Below are 22,434 nucleotides of genomic sequence, written 5' to 3' on the forward strand. Positions count from 1 at the left end.
TATCACGACCCCACACCTGGGCAAAGAAGAACCAACACCTCCTTACCTCCTACCAACTCCAGGCAGCAAAGAACAGGGCCTCCCCCCTCTCTCTCAGTCAAAAAGATTGCCCTAAAGCTAGGAAGCCAACTGCAGTGCTGGAGGCAGGCCTCTGAGCAGGCCCACCACTGTTCCTCTGTGTTCTTCTCCTTCAGGCCTCACTGCTTTCCAGAAATATTCAGTTAGCAAAAGTCCTAGCCATGTTAAAACACTGTTTCCCACACCAGCAGACCGCAGTAACCGTTAATTCCCTTGTCATTTGTCTTTATCTTTGTGCTGGTGCAGGGATGGGTGTGGAAGTTAGGGTGAGCTCTGCTAATGAAAGATAGGCAGACAGACAGAGTAGGGGTGTGGATGAGCAATGGACAAAGGACCAGGAAGTAGGTTGGGGGTCCAGAGACCCCAGGTGCTTCTCCTAGTCATGTTACTAAACAGATGAACTTGCCTTTCCTCACCTATTAAGCAAGTCCCTCTCTCACAGGGACAAAAAAAGGCTGGAGTCCTAGGAAAAGTGAATGTCCTGCAGAATTGCAAAGTGTAAATTAAAGGTCCTAATATTCTGAACTCTGAATTTAGTTCCTTGCAGGAGATGAGGAAAGGGGAGAGGAAAGGGGAGAGGAAAGGGGGATCTGCTGCACTGCACAAGGCCCATGAGGGTCACTAACAGTGGAGCTGCCCAGAGCAGGCTGGAGACCACACTGAGGAGGAACACCTTGCCGTGACACAGAAGCAAGATGAAAACTACTATTGTGCACTGTGTGTGGCTGAATTAGGCTAGAATGGAACATGGGCATGAAATCTCTTAGACTTCCCTAACACATATCCGCTCACCAACTAAAAGGGCAAGAGTATGTAAGAAATGAATGCTTCACAAGGAGTCTCCATTCCCTGATGACTTGGTACCCCTGTCTATCACCCACCATATCACCTTCACCGTTATCATTATTATCACCACCATGCATACTAAGCAAAGCACAGACATGCTTTTCCCTCTCTCTACAAAGATATAGCCAAAGCGCAGCTTAGTAGCCGACTCAGGTTGCAGACTACAAAAGCCTCAACAGTACTAGTGTAGTTAAGTCGTCCATCCACCACCCTGACAGCCCACCTCCGCTCCCCACTGATACTCATAGCTCAGATGAGTACCTGCACAAACAGCAAGGGCACATTGTGTTGCAAGCTCAAGCAAAAGCCAATGAATGAATCACAGCTTCTCATTTAGCTGGAGAGAGCGGAAAATGTCAACTTCCTGGAACATGCCAGGCATGTCATCTTCCATCATCTTTCCGGGAAATGAAAAAGGGAAGAGAACACAGACTTAATTAATGACTGACCTTCTAAAAGGCTGCAGCGGAACTAGAGGAACTGTCTCCAGTACACTGACTACCATTCGGAAATATAATTACCCCGTTGTGACTCTCCTGTCTCCCAGGGGAACACTGTGTTGTTTTCCCCGGAAATAGGCTGTTAAATATGTTTGAGACGAGTGATTGAGTCACATCCAGAAGGGGGCAGCAGTGGAAAGAATAAATCAAAACACACACAGCATGTTCCCAGGCAGAGTGAAGCAAATTTAGATAGACTTCATGTGCTGTGGCACACCTGTTAGGTTTTATCTGGTGTGCCAAGTCCTAGTAAAGAATGTTAAAAATGAGAATTGAGGCTCATGTCTCAAAAAACATTTGATCTCATACTGAAATCTCTGGAACAAATAGAAAGATTTAGGATTCTCAAAGCCTATGGGAGAAGCATTAATTTAACACTCCAAATTAAAATAGCTTTTACTAGCACCGTGTCATGAAATTTACAAAAACTGCAGAACATCCACCTTACCATCTGAAATCAGAGCCGCTAAGAATTGGCCGCAGGTGTTTGGCCTATACAAATAGAGTATTTCCCCTGTGATGAATGGATCCAAATGTTTCAAAAGGCAAAATGGGGCTTGAGAATTCCCTCGGATTTTGGAGTCGTGATTGATTTACCATCATGATTTCCTATTTTGTAGCATTTGTTTTTTGGAGGTAGTGGCTTCCAAATAGGCCACATACCAGAATCACCTGGGGTGGGGGAGGGAGACTGGCGATTTTTCCTGCCCAGTTCTCCTTATCTCTTCTTTCTTCCTCTTCCTCCACCCTAATCTTGTTTTTAAACTTCAAATGACGCTAGTATTTGGGAAACATTTATAGCAGCATAAGCTTCAGCTTTCTGGAGCCACTTGATTTTTAACATGGTTTATCTTGCTTCAGTGATGGCTCCATTCAGAGAGCTACAGGGGGCAGAAGAGGTGACTCAGCAATTAAGAGACCTTACTGGACTTGCAGAGGCCTTGGGATTAGTTTTTGCAGCACCCATACGGAAGCTTACAACCACCTGTAATTCCAGTTCCAGGGGATTCAACACCTCTTATTGACCTCCATGGGCACTGTACATACATAAGACACATACATACACCCAGGAGCACACACACGTGCACATGCACACACACACACACCTACATGTAAAATTAAGTAAATAAATAGGTTTTTAAAGAGAGAACTGAAAACACAGGCCCAAACATTCTACACTGTTTCTCAGACACATTTCTACTTCTACACGAAAATGACTAGCACGACCTCTACATTTTACCCCCCTGGAATCTACTCCATGTTTAAGCACTACCTTCCTGGTAGGGAAGGATTATAAAGATATTTAAGACTGACAGTTTGGCAATGAAAAATACCAACTCTGGGCTTCAGGTTAATCCACCTTATGAGTTCTTTAATTTACAAAGAAAACACAGGAGTTTATGTGAATCACTGAAATTCTAAGGTGTCCTGATTGTATACTCCTAAATTTCAAACTGACTGAAATTGAAAGTCACCCTCTTCTGAAGAGAGGGAAAGGGCAGGACACATAATGCTTGTAAGAAAACACAAGCCAAAGATCTAGAGACAGACAGACACACCATCACAGACACAACAATCTTCAAGTCATCAAACAGCTGAGGCTTCTTAATTTAGAAATTATTAGAGAGAGAATACATTAAAATGGTTTTCTCCTACCTGTATCCTCAGACACGTCCTTCGGTAAGGGTTCGTTAACAGTACTTTTCAAAGCTAGTAGTATTTTGTTTCATGTTTAAGGAAGAAGAAAGAGAAAGGAGAAGAAAAAGAAAACAAAAGCCTTGTGAAATTTTATTTCTGAGATAGATGACATTAAAACAAATAATCCCTATCCATGAGTTACAAAATCTTACAACCCTCTAGAAATTGCTGTAGCATTTCTAGAACACGAGAAACCTCACAGAGCGTGGGAACAGGCTCTCCACCTACAGAAGGAAGGTCTATTTTCAAGTTTCTAGAGAGACAGCCACGAGTGGTTAGGAAGGATATTATCAAAAAGCATCCCAAATTTCTCCCACTTTCCTTCCTAACAGCCAAATCAACAACAGGAGACTGTTTGGGGTTTAAACTCAAGTTTCAATATTTTTAGAGCTTTGCAGTCAAGGCAAAGACTCACAAGTTAGGAGTGTGATCAACTGCAGATAACGTCTAGCTCCACTTGAGTCTCCTAAATGAATATTTAAATCGAAAGTATGAAACCATTGGTGCTTAATGGAAGTTTCTTTTTCGTGTTTAACGTCTCTGTGAGGCTGAATTAATGGCAGGGCTCAACAATAAAACCTGAAATGGCTTCCCTTCAGACAGGCTTCTCCCACTTGTGAGTGGTAAATTGATGTAACAGATGGAATACTGGCTTAAGACAGAAAATCTTGGTTCCTGTCCCAGTTCTTTTTCTTCTTGTACAAGTAGATGATTCATACTGCCTGCCTGAGCTCAGCTGCTTATTTCTAAATGTTAAGTGATTTCAAAAGCACTAGATTTGTGAGGTCTGTGTCTAACAAGGTATATGAGGAAGGAACTGGTAAATTCTAAAAGGATTACACAAACTACAGGGTTTAGAGGAGAGGGTCCTGCCTGCACTTCTGGATATGGCAGTCCAACTAATCCCCATGCCTGAGGGTATCTCTAGCACTAGACACTCACTATGCTGCATGCCTTCTCAGCTACCCAGTAAAACAAGGAAATTGAAACCAGGCTCCACATCATACCTCTATAAGCACTGGACCAATGAGAAATACATAAAGCTTTAGGATTGATACATTATCTGAAAGAACTTCTTCATGGATTAGACCTGTATACAAATGTATACTAATGGTGGTTTATTTTTTCAAATCCTTTATGCCAATACTAGATATTAATCCTCCAATTATTTCTGTTTCCTAACTATGGGAACAGAATCCAATGTCTGGAGTCAAAGTACCATAAGATTAACAATGACCAATGAGCTGGCGGTGGTGGCACAAGCCTTTAATCCCAGCACTCAGGAGGCAGAGGCGGGCAGATCTCTGTGAGTTCAAGGCCAGCCTGGTCTACAAGAGCTAGTTCCAGGACAGGCTCCAAAGCTACAGAGAAACACTGTCTCAAAACAACAACAACAAAAAAAATCAATGAATTAAGGCGATTCAGAAACTGAAAGTCATACTGCAACATTGTGAACCACAGGCTTCTGACAACAATTTAAACTACACAATCTACCCAAATGAGTATACATTCTGAGGGCTGTCCTCATATGATTGGAAGCTGTTCCAGGAGAAATAGATGATGAAACACAGGAAGGCATCCTTATAAGAATAAAACTAGTTCTTTTCATACCTTGTTTGTCATCACCAGTAGTCGCATCTTGGGTAGGAACAGGAAAGTCAGCCATGTCTTTAACAGATGTCTTCTTGGAAAAGAAAATTAATTATATGTGTTGAAATAAAAATTAAGCAATAAGTAGACATGTTTTAAAGGTTATAGTTCATGTCAAAATTAATGTCTTTAGTAAGTCCTGACATTTAATACTATTTTATTAATTTGGTTTTCTGATGAGGCATAAGTAAATTTACACTAAAATATTTATATACATAGAGGAAAGAAATAGATTTGAGAAACAGAGATTCAAATTAAAGCATATTAATGAATCTTACATTAAATTTGAATTTTGAGTGGGATTCAACCAGAGAATATTTTTACTTTTGTGCAGTCATCCAGGTTCCAACTTGGCATTTATAAACTTTTTCACAAACAGGAAGAGGATATGATAATGACCCTATAGTGGGAGTATTTGCCAGGAGCTACTTTGTATTAGATGTTCAGCCTCCTTGTGATAGAGAAAAAAATACTAATGAACAAATCAAAAATTTTCACAAATCAGGGCACAGTGGCATATACCTTTAATCACTTGGGAGGCAGAGGAAGGCATATCTCTGAGTTTGTAGACAGTTTGGTCTACAGAGTAAGTTCCAGGACAGTCAAGGCTACATAGAGAGACTGTGTCTCAAAAAAATACACCTAGCTCATCAAAAAGAAAAGTCTTCAGTATACTAATAAGCTGAATATCCAAACTGATCACATATGAATTGTTTTAAAATAGTTGAAAGTTTAATAATAGATTTATTTTTAATAAGGTCCCCCAATACATACCCTAACTACAGTATTAGAAATGCATTATGCTTAAAAACTACCCGGAGAAAAGATCTTAAATCTCCACTGAAACCAAGTCACTGTGTGAAGTGATGGGGGAACTATTGGCTTTGACCATGGTAACTGTTTAACCATGTGTGTATGTCTTTATACATGTATCAAAACATCATAAACATGCAATTATATTGGTCTATCTCAAATCTGGAAAATATGTGCTCCAAGACCTTTGCTGTGACTAGAGGATAATATATATATTCATACTTGTGTTATATTTATGTTTAAGGTCTGTAAAGGTATCTAAGAATGGAAGAATGGCGAGGTAGCTGGAGAAAAAAGCTACAGGATGACTTGTTGCCAAATGTACTTTAGTATTACATACATTTTGAACATATCTGAAACTTAGAGATTAATTTAAAAATGCAAAAGAAAGTGACTAATTTCATAGAGGTATTTGGTGTCCAATGATTAACTCTAGTTTGTGTCTCAGAACTCAAACAACCACAGGGATAATCCATGCTTCTAGTTTTCAATTGTTCGAAAATAAAAGTTTACAGTATTTTGTTGGTAACCTGATCAAAGGTCTAACATTCCACATCTAGGTGATTCTTTAAGTGTTAATATTGCTTTTATGGCTGGGTGGTAGTGGCACATGTCTTTAATCCCACATTCGGGAGGTAGAGGCAGGTGGATCTCTGAATTTGAGGCCAGCCTGGTCTACAGAGAGTTCCAGGACAGGCTCCAAAGCTACAGAGAAACCCTGTCTTGAAAAAAATAAAAATCACTTTTATACTATATATATAGTAACTCACTTTAAAGTAAAAAAGCTTCTATGTACAACTGCAGAGAAATTACTATACATACATCTACCATATCCACTGAGTTATGTGATAAACTGGAAAATATTTTCTGTGTAGAAGATAGCAAAAATTATAACATTTCCAAGGCTATCCCAATAAGTTCACTGAAACCAAATGGTAACTGAATTATACATTCATGGATATTGTTTAAATTCTAGGATGCAGAGGAAAGTTGAGCTGCATTTCTTGAAATGGCCATGTTTAACTTTGTGTACATGAAGTTCCAAATAATCTTTCCCTTCGTTTTTAATTTAATGGAGTATTATTTAGCAGTAAAAAAAAAAACAACATCTTGAAAATTGCAGGCAAATGGATAGAACTAGAAAAAAACATCATGAGTAAGGTAAGCCAGACCTAGAAAGACAAACGCTGTATATTAAACAGACAGCAAAGGATAATAAGGCTACAATCTACAACCCCAGAAAAATTAGGTCAAAAGGAGGACACACATGAAGGGCCCCAGGAAGGGGAAATAGTTAAGATCTCCTGGGAAGATGAGGGATCAAGATGGCCCAGTTGGGGGAGGAATAGCGAGGGAAAGCAATGAAAGAGATAGCTTGATAGAGAGAGTCATTATGGGGCTAGGGAGAAGCCTGCTACTAGGGAAATTCCCAGGAATCCACAAGGATGACTCCAGCTAAGACTCCTAAACAATAGTGGAGAGGGTGCCCCAACTGGTCTTCCCCTGTAATCGGATTAGTGGCTACCTTAATTGTCATCATAGAACCTATATCCAGTAATTGATGGAAACAGATGCAGTGGTCTACAGCCAAGCACTGTGATGAGCTCCTGAAGTTCAGATGAAGAGAGGGAAGAGAGATCATATGAGCAAGAGGGGTCAAGATCATGATGGGGAAACCACAGAAACAGCTACTTAGTTGACTCCCCAAGGAAGGCCTTACCCCCTCTGAGGAGTGGATAGGGGTGAGAAGGGGGCAGGAGAGGGGGAGGGAGAGGGAACTTGGGTTGGTATGTAAAATGAAAAAGGTTAAATAAAAATAAAAAAGAGAATTTCATATATGTGTTGTGTTTATATCATTTCTACCACATGATTTCCTCCTCTAATTCCTATGGCCTCCCTATTCCCTTTCAAATTTGTGACCTTGCCTTCTTTCATAATTATTTTATGATCATAAGGATATATGGATATATGACACAGCCTGCTAAATCCATCTAGTGGTGCTTGTATGTACAGATGTTTCGGGCTGAGTACTTGGTACTGGATAATCTATCAGGGATCTGGTCCTTCTCTCAGCAGTCATTCATTTCCTGTAGTTCTTCATCTAGACGTAAGCCAATGACAACATCAGCTGACATTCCAATGTGGAAGGAGGAAATCTCACAAGGCCCTCTCACTTTCTGATTTATGTGGTATCATTTTTCTGTAGGCTAAAACACAGTCCACATCTACATTTTAACTGCTCCTTCTGAAAGGGCAGCTAACACATCCTCAAGCCTGTTTGACATGGCATGCATTCCTATCCTAATATGTGATTCTCCACATTCCAATGAAACCCCCAGAAATAATTTCCTATTTACCATCTATTGTCTCCAGTAAATTATTGAAGAAGTTATTTTTTACAGTGCTAGGGATTGAACCTAAAGTCTCATAGCATTCTAGGCAAGTGGCTATACCACCAAACTCTATCCCTAACCGGCTCTGCTGTTGTCTTTTGAGATAAAGTCTCATTAAGTTTCCAAGGCCAGCCTTAAAAATCACTTCATAGCCCAGAATGGTCTTGAGCTTATGATTCTCCAGTCTTAACATAGCAAACAGTTGGCAATACAAACATGACCAGACAAAAGTGCATTTCTTTTATTGTCTTCTCCTACCTGAACCACATTAGAGAAAAAAAAATGGCCTAGGGAAAAAAATGCAGATAATAAAATTACTGAAAAATCTCGCTGAAGATATAGCTCAGTGGTAAAGTACTTGCTTAAAACATCAAAAACAAATAAAAAAGCAAATAAAAATGGACACAAGATTTTAATAGCTATTTCGCCAAAGAAAATATACAAATGGCTAACAAACACATGAAGAAACATTCAACAACATCGATCATTTTCAAACTGAAACCATAATAAGATATAACTGCATACCACTAGAATGGTCAAAATGAAAATGGCAGAAACAAGGGTGTTGTGGGGATAATGCTCTTGTACATTGTAAAGATTTGTCACTCATATTGGTTTAATAAAATGCTGATTGGCCAGTAGCCAGGCAGGAAGTACAGGTGGGGCAATCAGACTAGGAAAATTCTGGGAAGAGGAAAGGCAGAGACACAGAGAAAGCAAGATGAGAATGTTTTGCTGAGAAAAGGTACCAAGCCACATGACTAAACATAGATAAGAAGTATGGGTTCATTTAAGATGTAAGAGCTAGTTAGAAATATGCTTGAACCATTGGCCAAACAATGTTGTAATTAATATAGTTTCTTTGTGATTATTTGGGTCTGAGTGGACAGGAAATGAAAGCACAGTCTCTGTTTACATAATTAATAATAAGCCTTAGCTAATAGGCCAAACAGTTTATAATTAATATAAGCCTCTATATGCTTCTTTGGGACTGAACAGCTATGGGATGGACGGGACAAAAACTTCCATCTACACAATGGTTAGTAGGAATATGAAGAAATTCAGACATTTATGGATGGGGAATTGAAATAATACAGTTGCTTTGGGAAGCAGTTTGGTGGTTCCTTAAAACACAGCTGTGGTACAACCCAACAATTCCACTAGTAAATATATTGAAAAGAGAATCGAACATATTGCCCACACAAAAACTTACACATGTAGGTTCATAATAGCCAAAATATACAAAGAGAGAGAACTAAACAAAATACGGGATATTCATACAATAAAAACTATTCCACACCAAAAATAAATGTGGTACCTTTAAAACACTATACTAAGTAAAAAATGCACTCACAAACCACACATACACTATTATCCTATTTATATTAAATGTCCAGAATAGACTAATTCAGAAACAGAAAGGTTAGTGGGAGCCAGGGAGATAGATCAGTGGGTAAAATCACTTGCTGCCAAGTCTGAAGACCCGAGTTCAATCCCCTGGCTCCACACTGTAAAGAGAAAGAACTGGCTTTGCAGGCTGTCCTCTGACCTCCATGTTGATGTAATGGCATGTGCACCCATCCACCAATTAATTAATTGACATGTGATCAATCATCAGAGGTGAGTGGTGGGGAGTGTGGCAAATGGGTCCTAATGAAAACAGGGTTTTAATTCAGAGTGATAAAAATGTCTTGTGCCTATACTTCAGGGATGCAGCTTTCATGAGTCATCTGACATGCTGATACAGCTGCCTTTGAACCATCCACACTCTGTAAGTAACTCCTCACCTATATTCCTATAAGAAACCCCACAAACTCACTGCTTCCCTAAAAGAGACTACAATGAGACTATGTTGGTAGTTGGACAACTCCATCAGTACACTAAAAACAACTGAACTGTGCAGTTTAAATTGGCATGGCATGGTATTTCTCAATAAATGTATTTTTAAAAAGAAAAATACAGTAATCTAACAAACTAACATGGACTATTATAATCCATATTTTTAAATTTTTATTTATTTTATGTGCACTGGCAGTTTGCCTGTATATATGTCTGTGTGAAGATGTTAGATCCTGGAATTATAGACAGCTGTGAGCTGCCATGTGGGAGCTGGCAATCCAACCCAGGTTCACTGGAAGAGCAGTCAGTGCTCTTAATCACTGAGCCATCTCTCTAGCTCCATAATCCATAGTTATTGATAAGAGTAAAAACAAGATTACAGCTCTGCTATCTATCCTTGGGAAAGTACATTATTCAGAAAATGTCTTGTGACCTGACACTTGAATCAGCTACAGGTTTGTTTATAACACAAACACCTATATTGGAGTTGCTGTCCACAGGACTGGCACCAAACTCTGTTCACATTCCATGTGTTTGTGAAAGATTAAGAGACTTCTAGACAGAACAATGAGTAATGATTTAGAAGAACATCAAATATTTAATCACTATCCATTAAAATCTTATATAAACTTTATTGATTTTATTGCTGCATACTAATTCTACAAAGCACGGGTTTCATTGCTTCCACACATATGCATAGTGTGCCTTGATCTTATTAACCCTTTCAATACCCCTTATCCTCACTCCTCCTCTACTACTTTCCCCCTCCACATTCCTAATAGTCTTCCTATTACCTGCATGGCCCCTTTTATTCCCTCCCTAAATACTACATTTTACAGAAAACATGCAATATTTGTCTTTTGAAGGCTGATTCCATTTAACATTATGATCTCTAGCTATATTCATTTTCCTGAAGATGGCACAATTTCATTCATTCATTTTCCTGTTGGGGGTTGGAGTATCTCACTATGCCACCTATGCTCTGGGACTCCCTAGACCTAGCTGGTGAGGAACTCACAAAGATCATTCTGCCTCTGCCTAAGTGCTGAGATTAAAGGTATGTGCCACTATACTCAGATTTTGTTCATCTTTATACTGAATTACAAACACTTCATTGTATTTATGTCACCTTTGCTTTATCCATTCATGAGCATCTACACTAATTCCATAGCTCAGCTACTGTGGATAGTGCTATGATAAACATGTTCTCAGGAATCTCTATAGGAACCTGCCATTGATTCTTTGGGTATTTATCCAGAAGTGCTGTAAATGGATCACATGGCAGTTCTATTTTTCAGGTTTTGAGAAACCAGTGTACTGATTTCCATAATAGCTGGAGTAATTTACATTCCCAACAACCTTATTTGGGGTTCCTTTTTCCCTACCTCCTCATCAACATGTGTTATTTGTTTTCTTGATGACAGCCATTCTCACTATGGCGAGATAGAATATCAATGCAATGTTTTTTGGCTTGTTTTGTGACAGGGTCTTTTGCAGCCCAGCCTGGCCTCAGATTCACTATGTAAGTGAGGCAGGCCTCAAACTCCTGGTCATACTGCCTCTACCTCTCTGATGGAGGAAGGTCATTGTAAAGAAACTGCTTGGCCCTGATAGGTTAGAACATAGGTGGGTGGAGTAAACAGAACAGAATGCTGGGAGGAAGAGGAAGTGAGCTCAGACGCCATGCTCCCCTCTCCCAGGCAGACGCAATGAAGCAAGCCGCCAGGTCAGACATGCTGAATCTTTCCCGGTAAGACTGGTGCTACGCAGATTACTAAAAATGGGTTAGGCAAAATATGAGAATTAGCCCGTAAGAGGCTAGAGCTAGTGGGCCAAGCAGTGTTTAAATGAATACAGTTTGTGTGTTGTTATTTTGGGGTATAAGCTAGCCAGGCGGCCAGGAGCCGGGCTGTGGGAAGAGGCCCACAGCTCATACTACACCTCTCAGGTGCTAGTACTGCATGTATGTGCTATCACATTCAGATTATGCATGATGAGGAGCAAACCCAGGACCCTGTGCATGCCAGACAAGCATTCTACCAACTCAAGTGCATCCCAATATTGTTTTGATTTATATTCCCTTAATGGATACAGAGGTTGACCATGTTTTATGTATTGGCCAACTATACTATATATTCAATTTAGTCCCCATGAAAACCCCAATGATATTCTTCAAAAAAGCAGAAGAAAATCCTAACATTCATATGGAAACATGTAAGATCCCCCAATTAGTCAAAAGCAATCCTAAGCAGAAAGATTTATACCAGAGGCATGACAAAACCTTAGATCCATAGTATAAAACAGCATGGTACTGACACAAAAGTAGACATGTAGAGCAATGGGCTAAATAGAGCATCCACACAGAAAGCCAGACAGTTAAACTACATAGTCTTTGGCAAAGGTATCAAAAACATATATTGAATAAAAGTTAGCATCTTCTATAAATGGTACTGGAAAAACTGGGTGCCTACATGAAGAAGAATGAAACCAGATCCCCGTCAAAATCAATTCAAAGTGGATCAAAGACCTTAATATAAGATTTGAAACTGCTAGAGAAAAACATATAATAACACAGAAAATAATCCCAAGAACTGAAAGATGGGGACTGGAATATAGCTCAGTGATAAAGTGCTTGCCTATCCAGCATCACAAAAAAGAAGAGACAAGTAGAATTGTGTGAAATTAAAGAAACTTCTGTACAAAGGAGAATTAGCAAAATGAAGAGACAAAATATATATCAGATATATCAGACAAGGACCTAATATCTTCTATTAATTTTTTTTGAAAATTAAACATCAAAAAATGATTTAATCAAAAAGTGAACTAATGAACTGAACAGACCTCAAAAGAAGAAACACAAAGTCGGGTGTTGAGGAGATGGAGGCAGGAAGATCAACAGTTCAATGTTATCCTTCGTTACATCATAGCAAGTTTAAGGCCAATGCATGAAACATTAGACTTTGTGTCAAAAAATAATAGTACAAGTGGCCAATAAACATTTGGGAGAAAAATGCAAATTAAATTGCTTTGGCATTCTAGATCACCTCAATCCGAATGACTATCTTCAAGAAAAACAAATGAAAAATTGTTGGTAAGAAAGAATATGAGGAAGAAGAAACTCTTATATACCGCTGATGGAAATGTAAACCAATGTAGCCACTACGGAAAGCAGTGTGGGGGGTTCCCTACCCCATGACGCAGCTGTACCATGCCAGAGCACATACCCAAACTACCGTATACCCTACTACAGAGATATTTGTCCATCCATGTTTAGTGATATTCACAATAGCAAGGGCATGGAATCAGCCTATATACCCATCAGTACATGGATGAATAATAAAAATGCAGTACATACACACAATGAAGTTCTAAGTCATAAGAAAGTGAAACCATGGCAAGTTCAGGAAAACGGATGTAACTGCAGATCATTATATTAAATGAAAAGGCATTTATGTATAAAAATATGATGAATCCCATTATTGTGCATGGTGTAACCATTGGTAATATATTCATGAGCCTATAAATAACTCCTTACCCATGTTTGTGTAAGCAATCCTAATCAAGCTTATTGGATCACCAAGAAATGACATGAAAGTAGAAAGGGGACCAGTTGGGAAGAGATCCGCAAGAGAGGGTAATGGAGTTGAATATGATCCAAATACATCATAGAATATGTGAAATTAGCATGATAAAAGCTACTATGTATAATTACTATATGGTAATGTTTAATTATGAAGAAATAAAAATTTTAAAGTGAAAAATTGCCATCATAGTACTCATAGTGATAATGATTGTGGTGATAACAATGACAATAATCATACCAATTCATATTCATTAAAGCCCAGCTAAAGATCACTGAACACAGAGATAGCATTCTATTAACAATACAATACCATGGGAATTTGCCAAATTTATTTGGGAGAACCATCTAAATCCATCCTCATTTAGTTTAGATGTTTAAAACCCTAAGGTATCTTTAAATGTGATTTAGGGCCCCTTACATAGTTCTCAAACCTCTTTTCAAAATTAAAACCCCAACTTAAATTATTCTCTATGGAGCTAGAGAACTGGCTCAGAGGTTAAGAGCACTGTCTGTTCTTCCAGAGGACCTGGGTTCAGTTTCCAGCACCACATAGCAACTTGAAGCAATCTGTAACTCCAGTCCACGGCACTAGACATGCATGCAGGTAAAACACCTATACACACAAAAATAAATAAATAAATTTTAAATTCTTTCCTAAGGACTTAAAGCCTAGTTAAACAACTTACCTATCATTATCTGCCTTTGTTAGGCTATATATCATTTCACATCCAGAAAGTCAAGAGATATTGATATTATTCCATACACTCTACTTTTATGAAGAAAAATAATTATACACATTACTCATTGTGTGTATTTGAAAGGCCAATCCTCAAACCATGAAAAGGAAATGCTATAAAAGCTCTTTTTCCAGTATTTGCGAGGACATAAACTATGATTTACTTCTATACACATCCTGATTTACATAGGAAGGGGTTTTTTTGGTTTTGTTTCTGTTTTTTACCTCCATCCGATTCAAGTCACAGGGTTGTTGGTTTGCTGGCATTGACTCAGAGTAAGAATCAAATATTGCACACTCCCACTTGGATTTCGGGAAAGCTAGTAAGGAAGAAAAAGAATATATAAGAATATTTACTGCAGCCATAGTGGGATTTCTTAGCTGTGAAATATGACAATGAAGTCAGCTCACTCATCTGCACTACCTACATCCCTCGCTATGGTGAGACAGCACTTGAAGGTCCTTACAAACACAATCTAGTTTTGCCATTTTCATCCTGCCGAAACTGAGGAAGGTAAATGACTTACTTAAGGGCATACAGCTGGCTAGTGACTGGCAGAGGACAGAACACTTGGCAGTCCAGCTGAAAAGCTCTTGCTCTTGGCAATGAATATTACAACATGGTAGCAATTTACCACGTTGGCTATCATGATATGTTAAGTTTTAATCATACTAAAACAAATTTTAAATGCAGGTATCAAAAAGATGGTTTGAATACTATGAACATTAACTAAAAATACTTCCTTCTAAATATTGCTAGAAATAAGTAAGACACTAAAATAATATATACCAAACATAACTTCATGAAATATTTATCTCTTTGGTTAGTAGGAAAAACAAAAATGAGAGCATGCATTCTTACTGACTGATAATAATAAATAACATTACAGGTCTTTTCTACTGTACAACAGCAAAAGTAGCTGTTAGTCAGGAAGCTAAGCTAATTACCTAACATCCAGGTTAGTTCTTAGGAGCAGATTCTGCTTTACTACTCTGTCATGAAGTAATTAAGAATGAAACATCACAATGACTTTTAAAAGTTGCTAATATTACAAAGAGGTAAAGCAGACTGGGGTAGATAATAAGTGGAAGCTATAAATCAAATCTGTCAAGACACACTGTTAGCAAGTCAATTTTTAATGAAATGCTTTTTAAAACTGAACAGAATGTGAAAAACTTGATTGGTGTCTTTGGGAGGCAGTTTCAAGACAGGGTTTGCCTGTGTAGCATCTCTGGCTCTCCTGTAGACCAGGTTGGCTCTGTAGACCAGGCTAGCCTCAAACTCACAGAGATCCACCTGCCTCTGCCTCTGCCTCTGAGTACTGGGATTAAAGGCATGCACCACCACTGCATGGCTCAGTTCTATACGTTTAATGTAATTTTGATTATTAGAGTCTAATTTTGTAGCTCTGGCTAACCTTGAATGCACTATTTAGAACAGACTGGCCTTGAACTCACAGAGATATGCCTATCTCTGTCTCCTGAGTGCTGGGATTAAAGCCATGCGCCACTACCTGGCAACTGGTGTCATATATTAGTCCTTACTCATCTTTCTACCATTCTGTACACTGAAGTGCTGGCTGGAGTACCACTACCATGTGGGAGCAAATAGGGAGCGAATAGCAGGCAGTCCTGTGTAGGAAGCTAACACTTTCAAACACTACAAAAGACAACAATTAGCAGCTAACCCCACCCTATCTTCTATCCCTCCGTGTCCACTGTCACCTCCCCAGTCTGAGTCCTCCTGTGCTGTTGACTTGTTCTGGTCTGTGGTAGGTAACCCATAGAATCATTGCAGACAAGAAATCTAATTTTATCACTTACCTGCCTAACACAGGCCTGTGCTATTGCTCATGGTATGTTTCCTGCTTTTCTCCTCAGCCTCATCCTGGCCTCTTCTTTGTTCTATACACTCCAACCACTGAGGCTTGAAGTTTCTATCCCTTCTTAAGTGTTCCAAACCCCTTCTCAGTACCTCTCAGCATACCTGCTGCTCCTCTCTTCCCATACCACAGAGAAAATACAGTTCCTCTCACACAGTAAAGACTCAAAATATTTTAACAAAAGTTTTCTTCAGGAATCCACCCAGTTACCCAGACAGGAAAGTGTCAAAAAGGGCTCATAGACAGTATACCAAAAAATGCAATATAACCTTACAATTTTGTTCTCTAATTGGGCAAAGGAAACAGTTCTATGATTATAAGTAAAATGGCATGTGATAAAATCCCTATCACCTTACTAAAAAGACGACCTTGTACTTTTAAATTACCTTACCCAAGACCACTTTGAGATACTAGGCTATGTTACAAGATGAGAAGCTTGTAGTCAGCAGTATAAGATCTATTTTTCTATCAACAGTGGGATTTAGTATTTACTGCCCATGACTGTCATAAAAAAAGAGAAGTGATACTGGTTCTAAACCACTCAGAGGGCAGCAGAAACAGAAGAACAGATGGCTCATACTTCCCTAGACTGTCCCTATAACTCATATTCTAACATGTGAAAGTCTGACTCAAGTTAAAGAAAGTATTTTCAGAAGGCAAGGGCTCCCTGATGTCCAGGTATCATCTTAAGAAATAAGAGTTTGTTATTAGGCCTCTAAGAAAAATAGCTAAGGTTTATGGTGTATAATGAGACCTTACCTGCTTGCAAGTACTCTGGCTGCAAAGTCGGAGGCAGGCCCTCTGGCAGTGGGTAGCCGTTCTTTCGTGCTACAATGAGATGAAATGCAGCACAAAACTCAGGCAAGGTCAGGGCTCCATCACAGTCAGCATCACTGAGTTCCCTAGAGATAAGAGATGTCATGAGTACCTGTCATACAGCATCAGCCTCAAACAGACACACACAGATCCCAGATTCCTGCCCATGGCCTGTGGTGTCCTCAAAGTTCCCTAGGCAAACCAATGTGAAATCCCAAGGGGCACTCAGAGGAAGAAAACAAGCTGCTCTTTGGCAGTGTCATCAGTGGCACTTTGTAAATAAAAATGGAAATTCTTCAAGCTCTTTGATAGGTCAACACTGAGACAAGGCATAGGAGAGAACTCTAGAGAGTAAAGAAAAAGAAAAAAGTGATGTCTGGGGTTCTGCAGTTACCTGACAGTCGCTCGATAAGTGCAGGCTGTGCAGCGTGAAGAGTGCTGGACTTAATGTGGAAAAGAGCCAAGGAAGTAGACACTCAGCCACTACGGCTTTCATTCAGAGCCTGGACATGGGCACTTCGGGTTTATTTTTTTAGGTTTTAAGGAAAAACCTTAATGTTTTCAAATAGTGTGCATTTTGGTTATTCTCTGTATGAGAACTTCTCAGAGAGCTGGTCATGATGGTTCATACCTGTAAGTTCAGCACTTGGGAGGCAATGGCAGGAGGATCAACAGTTCAAGACTAGCCTTAACCACATAGTAATTTCAAAGTCAGTCTGAAGTACATGGGACCCTGTCTGAAAACACAGAGACAAGAGACAGGATGAGGCAAGGGAAAAAGAAAGAGGGAAGAGATGGAAAGGGAGAAAGAACAGAGAAAGCTAGAGACAACGAGAGCAAGGGGGACAGAGAAAACAAGAGAACAAGAGAGAGGATGTGTGTATGGAAATACAAACAGGTTCAAGAAACACTGGTTGCTTGTATTTTGATATGAAAGTACCAACTAGAAAAGGCTGAAACTGGCAAAGACAACCATGAGGAAAGGGATTCTTGGAAAAGGCTTGTCATCACTTCAGTCACTCTCTGTCGCTAAAAGACACAAAAGAACTAAGATCTGTTAAGCACCATTATCTCTGTGGTGTACAGACACAAGCATACTTGTATTAGGACAAGTATAGAGAGAGACTCGTGTGAGATTGTACTAAAAAGATGTTGCTATTGGAAAAGTAAAAAAAAAATCTCTAAGGGAAGGTCTGTAACTTTGCTTCAGATCATTCGCATCCTCCTATTCCCCCTGAGACTCTTGCTCTAATTCAGAATGCATCAGCCCTGAGAGAGCTGCTCCCCAAGGTGAGGCATCTGGGAACTGCTTCGGATGCTGGATAGAGAGTATGCCATTTAGCCTTCATGCATTTATCTCAACAAAGAGACAGGAAGCCTCACTGGGCAAGACTGGGAGTTCTGCCAAAACAGACTATACTCTTTTTTAAAATGGTCATTTTTCCCTACCCTTAAAATCTTAACATAAGTCCTGTTGCAAAAAAAAACTATACTATAAAAAGCCAGACTATATGTATATGGCTGAAGAACCTAAATCCAGCTCAAAATTCCAGCTACACTGGCATGCACGGTATGACGAATAATTTTTCAACAATATTGCACAATATGTGGTGTGCGATCCTAAATTCTATCACGATTTTGTAATGCCTCATGAAAAAGCTTTACATAAATATTCCAATGTTTTAATATATATTTATAATCCACAAAGGCAGGAGTTTATGGTGCTGAGCACTTTCATAGATGCAAAGAGAACCATCTGGAGCATTGCAGCACCACCCTCCTGGAGCTACAACTGTGGCAGGCCTCAGTAGCAAGGCAGAGCCGACACTGCAGCTGCAAATGCTGAATTGGGGCCCAGCTGTGAAACACCTGCCAGATATACAAAGTTCACAGGCATCTAGAATAGACAAATTTCACTTCATTCCAAAATGTTCTTGGACCTTCTGTTCACTCTGCCTTATAAAATATTATGAAGAATGGCTTTTCAAAGTCCTCTGAATTCTTGCCTCACACTAAGTAAAAATATATATATATATATATAAAATATATGACATAGTATCTCACATGTGCACAGCTGCCTAGGCTGAAGTCAGGATGACAAAGAGTAATAAGTAGGCAATTACTTTTGCATATATATGTATGTCCGTGTATGTATGCCATATGAATACAGTGCCCTAAGAGACCAGAAGAGTATTGAATCCCCTGGAGCTGGAATTACAAGTAGTCAGGAGTGATATATGGGTGCTGGGAACCAAAAATCTGCTCTTCTAGAAGAAAAGTCATCTCTCCAGCCTGAGGAAATTACTTCTAAACTAAGTAGCTAACCCTTAGTTTATAGTGTACACCTGATACTGTTCATTGTCTTTTTCATATAATTATTTAATCTTCATTGCAACAAAACCCTGAGTTCTGTTCACTCTCAATCTGTTTTTAAAAATCATTCAAAAATAAACTTTTCAGGGCTGGGAGTGTGGTTCATCAGTGGAGCACTTGCCTGGTATGTGTGATGTCCTGGATTCAAACCTTAACACCAACAAAAAATTCAAAAACCAAACTTACTTGAGAGCATGGCACTTGCTACAAGTCTGAGGCCAGTCTGGGCTACACAGTGAGTTACAGGTCAGCCTGGGCTACAGAGTGAAACTCTGTCTCAAAGCAAATAAAAATCACATTTTAAAAAGTTAAGACTTTCAAAAGCACTAAAAGATGAGCATATGATACCACTTGGCAGTAATCGTACTCACCAGATATAAGAGAGTTCTGGGATGGAGAGCTTGGATTTGGTGAAGAAGTTCTTGGCCACAGACCCTGTCAAAAGCCATTGTTTATAAATAAGCCATTAGTTCTTTGTCTTGAACAGCTTCTATGTGCAAGCCAATCACCACTTTTCCATTCAGCAATCTCTACCAAATAACCACAAATGCATTTACTCTACAAGCAACAACAAATCACAGGCCTTTCATTAGAGCAGCATGTGGCTTGCCTAGCACCTCTGAGGGCACTGTTGCAAAATGATAAAAAGACAAATAAGAGGAATGTAGCATATATAAAAAGAAGCAATGACAAAATGCTCATGACAAGTACAAACCATGTAAATTTTTCCTTTGCTTCTATCAAAACTGCACATTTTTACTAAAAATTCCTTAAAAAAAACCTTCAAAATTACTTAAGTAAAAATATGTTCAGTTTTATACTTAAAGAATGGAAAGACAATGCAGAGCATGGCAAATGATAAGCAAAAAGAAAAGGGCATCACTAATTCCACCAGAAACAAGAGAAAGAGCTTGAGAAATATTTTTTTATTTTTTAAAAAGAAAACAAGCTTTTTTTTCATTTTACATATCAATCCTAGTTACCACTCCCTCCCCTCCTCTCCACTCCTCAGAGAGGTACACTACTTTGGGGAAGGTCCAAGGCCCTCCCTACGATATCTAGGTTGAGCAAGGTATCCATCCAAAGAGAATGGGTTCCCAAAAAGCCAGTACAAGCAGCAGGGACAAATCCTGGTGTTACTACCAGTGGCCCTGCAGTCTGCCCCAGCCATACAACTGTCACCACATTCAGAGGGACTAGTCTGGTCCTATGATGGTTCCTTCCCAGTCCAGCTGGAGTTGCTGAGCTCCCATTAGCTCTGGTAAACTGTTTCAGTGGGTGAACCCATCATGGTCTTGACCTCTTTGCTTATATTTTGAGAAATATTTTTGATGAACTTTAACATCCCTTGATGGCACATTGAAGAATCCATCCAGGACTCTTTTCACTGTAAATTTACCTCTGTCAGTTAAAATAGAGCTGTCATCCCACTGTCGCAGCCACACTGCTCTTTCATACTTCCAGCCCTCAGCACCTTCCCAATTCAAAGGCCTGATTTCTAACACAAGAGAGCATTAAAGCACTAAGTTGTTCTTAACTAAGTCAAAAGTCTCCCACAATAATTACATGTTTTCTAATTGGCTCTAAAGCAATAGGAATAGGTGGGAATGTAGTTGGTGGCAGAGTACTTGACTGTCATATGCAAAGCCCTGGAATCTATGCCCCCAGCACTAAAAAACAAACAAACAAACAAAAAGCAGGCCAGGCACGGCCTGCACACACTTAACCCCAGCACTTGGTATACAGAGACAGGAAGGTCTCTGTGAGTTTGAGGCTAGCCTGGCCTATGGAGCAAGTTCCAAAACAGCAAGGGTTATACAGTGGGACACTGTCTCAAAAACAAAACAAAATAAAATAAATTTTAAAAATAATTATAATGAATCCTAAAGCAATACTTACTTTCTTCTGATAAATTATTAAGAATCAAAATCAAAGTATCAATAACCCAATGAGCCTTCTTCTCAAAAGCACCGTATCACAAATGCTATCACATGATCTTGGCTACCAATGCAACCAACCACCTTGGGCCACTTGACCGAATTTCATCCTCTTTACAAACTCTTCTACAGTGACCAAGATATAAAGACACTCTCTTCTCCTACCTGTCTGCTTGCTGCTGAAACATCTCTCTTCAAAGCACAGCAGACCCCACCCACTAGCCAGTGCAGGTTTTCACATAGGAGACTATTGGACCATAGAGTCTCGAAAAAGTTAAGTGGACGGCACTGGGAAGCTGACTGACAGCTATCAAGTTCAGCATTGTCCCAGATGCTACCAGCTAAGGAGAAAGCCTGAGTGTCAAGTGAGATGTGCTCATGTTCTTGCACCCCAGCTCTACCATCGAGCCACCGGAAAAAGAGACTCTATTTACATTATAAATCTAGAGAAAGAAAGTACATTAATAGTGTCCTAGGACCAGGAGGTGGAGAAGACAGGAGTAGGGAATAACGGCTACTAAGTGGGTGGATTATAGAGGAGTGAGGGAAAGGTTCTAAATTTGGGTTATGAATCTAGTCTGAAACTGAACTAAAACCACTGACCTGCAAGGTTTAAATGGTAAGTTTTATGGAATATTAATTATATGTCAACTAAGATGTTTATTTTAAAAGATGTTAGTTAACTGTCATTAAGGGATGTCTTCATTATGATCAAATTAAACATTTTAAAGGAACTAACAAAACAATCAGAAAAATTTGAACAATGAAGACTTGATTTATTAAAGAATCAGTAATTTTTTTCTCACATGTACCAGTGAGTTCTGGTTATGTTTTTTAAGAGACCCAAAGATATATCCCATAATATTTTTCAAATCAAATAATCTGGCATGGGCTGAGAGGGAATAAAGATAAAGATAAAATTGCTGACACTTGTCCATGGGTATTTGTTATAGTGGCATGTCAAGTTGTTTCTACACATGAAATTTTTCAAAAATAAAAAGGCTGAAAGAAAATAAAAAAATACTTCTAACAACTACTTATTCATATTTGGCTAAATATCTGCATATGTTGTGAAAAGACTTAGTTGAGCAAGAGCTACGGTTATCCCATTGTCAATATGTGTAATCTGGATTTCTGTTTGTCTTTTCTAAATAATAATAGTAAAATTCATTTGTTATTTCTATACTATCCTACCTTCCATAATGCCATCACCCCACAATTATCAAAATGATGGTTGTCTTTACATATACAAGAATATATCAATTATATACCTTATTTCATAGAAAATT

At 39.0% G+C, this 22,434-nt stretch overlaps 1 protein-coding gene across 14 annotated transcripts in view; it reads right to left on the bottom strand.

The window, feature by feature from the left end:
- The window catches only part of Reps2 (RALBP1 associated Eps domain containing 2), a 274,896-nt gene that overhangs the window by 115,538 nt on the left and 136,924 nt on the right, over positions 1 to 22,434 (bottom strand). For 8 of the 14 annotated variants that reach the window (XM_075956744.1, XM_075956741.1, XM_075956732.1 and 5 more), the window contains 5 exons: positions 19,580 to 19,643; positions 16,779 to 16,921; positions 14,362 to 14,456; positions 4,734 to 4,806; positions 3,081 to 3,134 (listed from right to left, as the gene is read on the bottom strand). In XM_075956744.1, the coding sequence (XP_075812859.1) occupies positions 3,081 to 3,134; positions 4,734 to 4,806; positions 14,362 to 14,456; positions 16,779 to 16,921; positions 19,580 to 19,643 (429 nt within the window). The remainder of the gene's footprint in view (positions 1 to 3,080; positions 3,135 to 4,733; positions 4,807 to 14,361; positions 14,457 to 16,778; positions 16,922 to 19,579; positions 19,644 to 22,434) is intronic. The other 6 variants (XM_075956743.1, XM_075956736.1, XM_075956742.1 and 3 more) reach the window with 1 other exon arrangement.

The sequence above is a fragment of the Microtus pennsylvanicus genome, chromosome X (genome assembly GCF_037038515.1).
Source record: "Microtus pennsylvanicus isolate mMicPen1 chromosome X, mMicPen1.hap1, whole genome shotgun sequence".
Lineage (NCBI taxonomy): Eukaryota > Metazoa > Chordata > Mammalia > Rodentia > Cricetidae > Microtus > Microtus pennsylvanicus.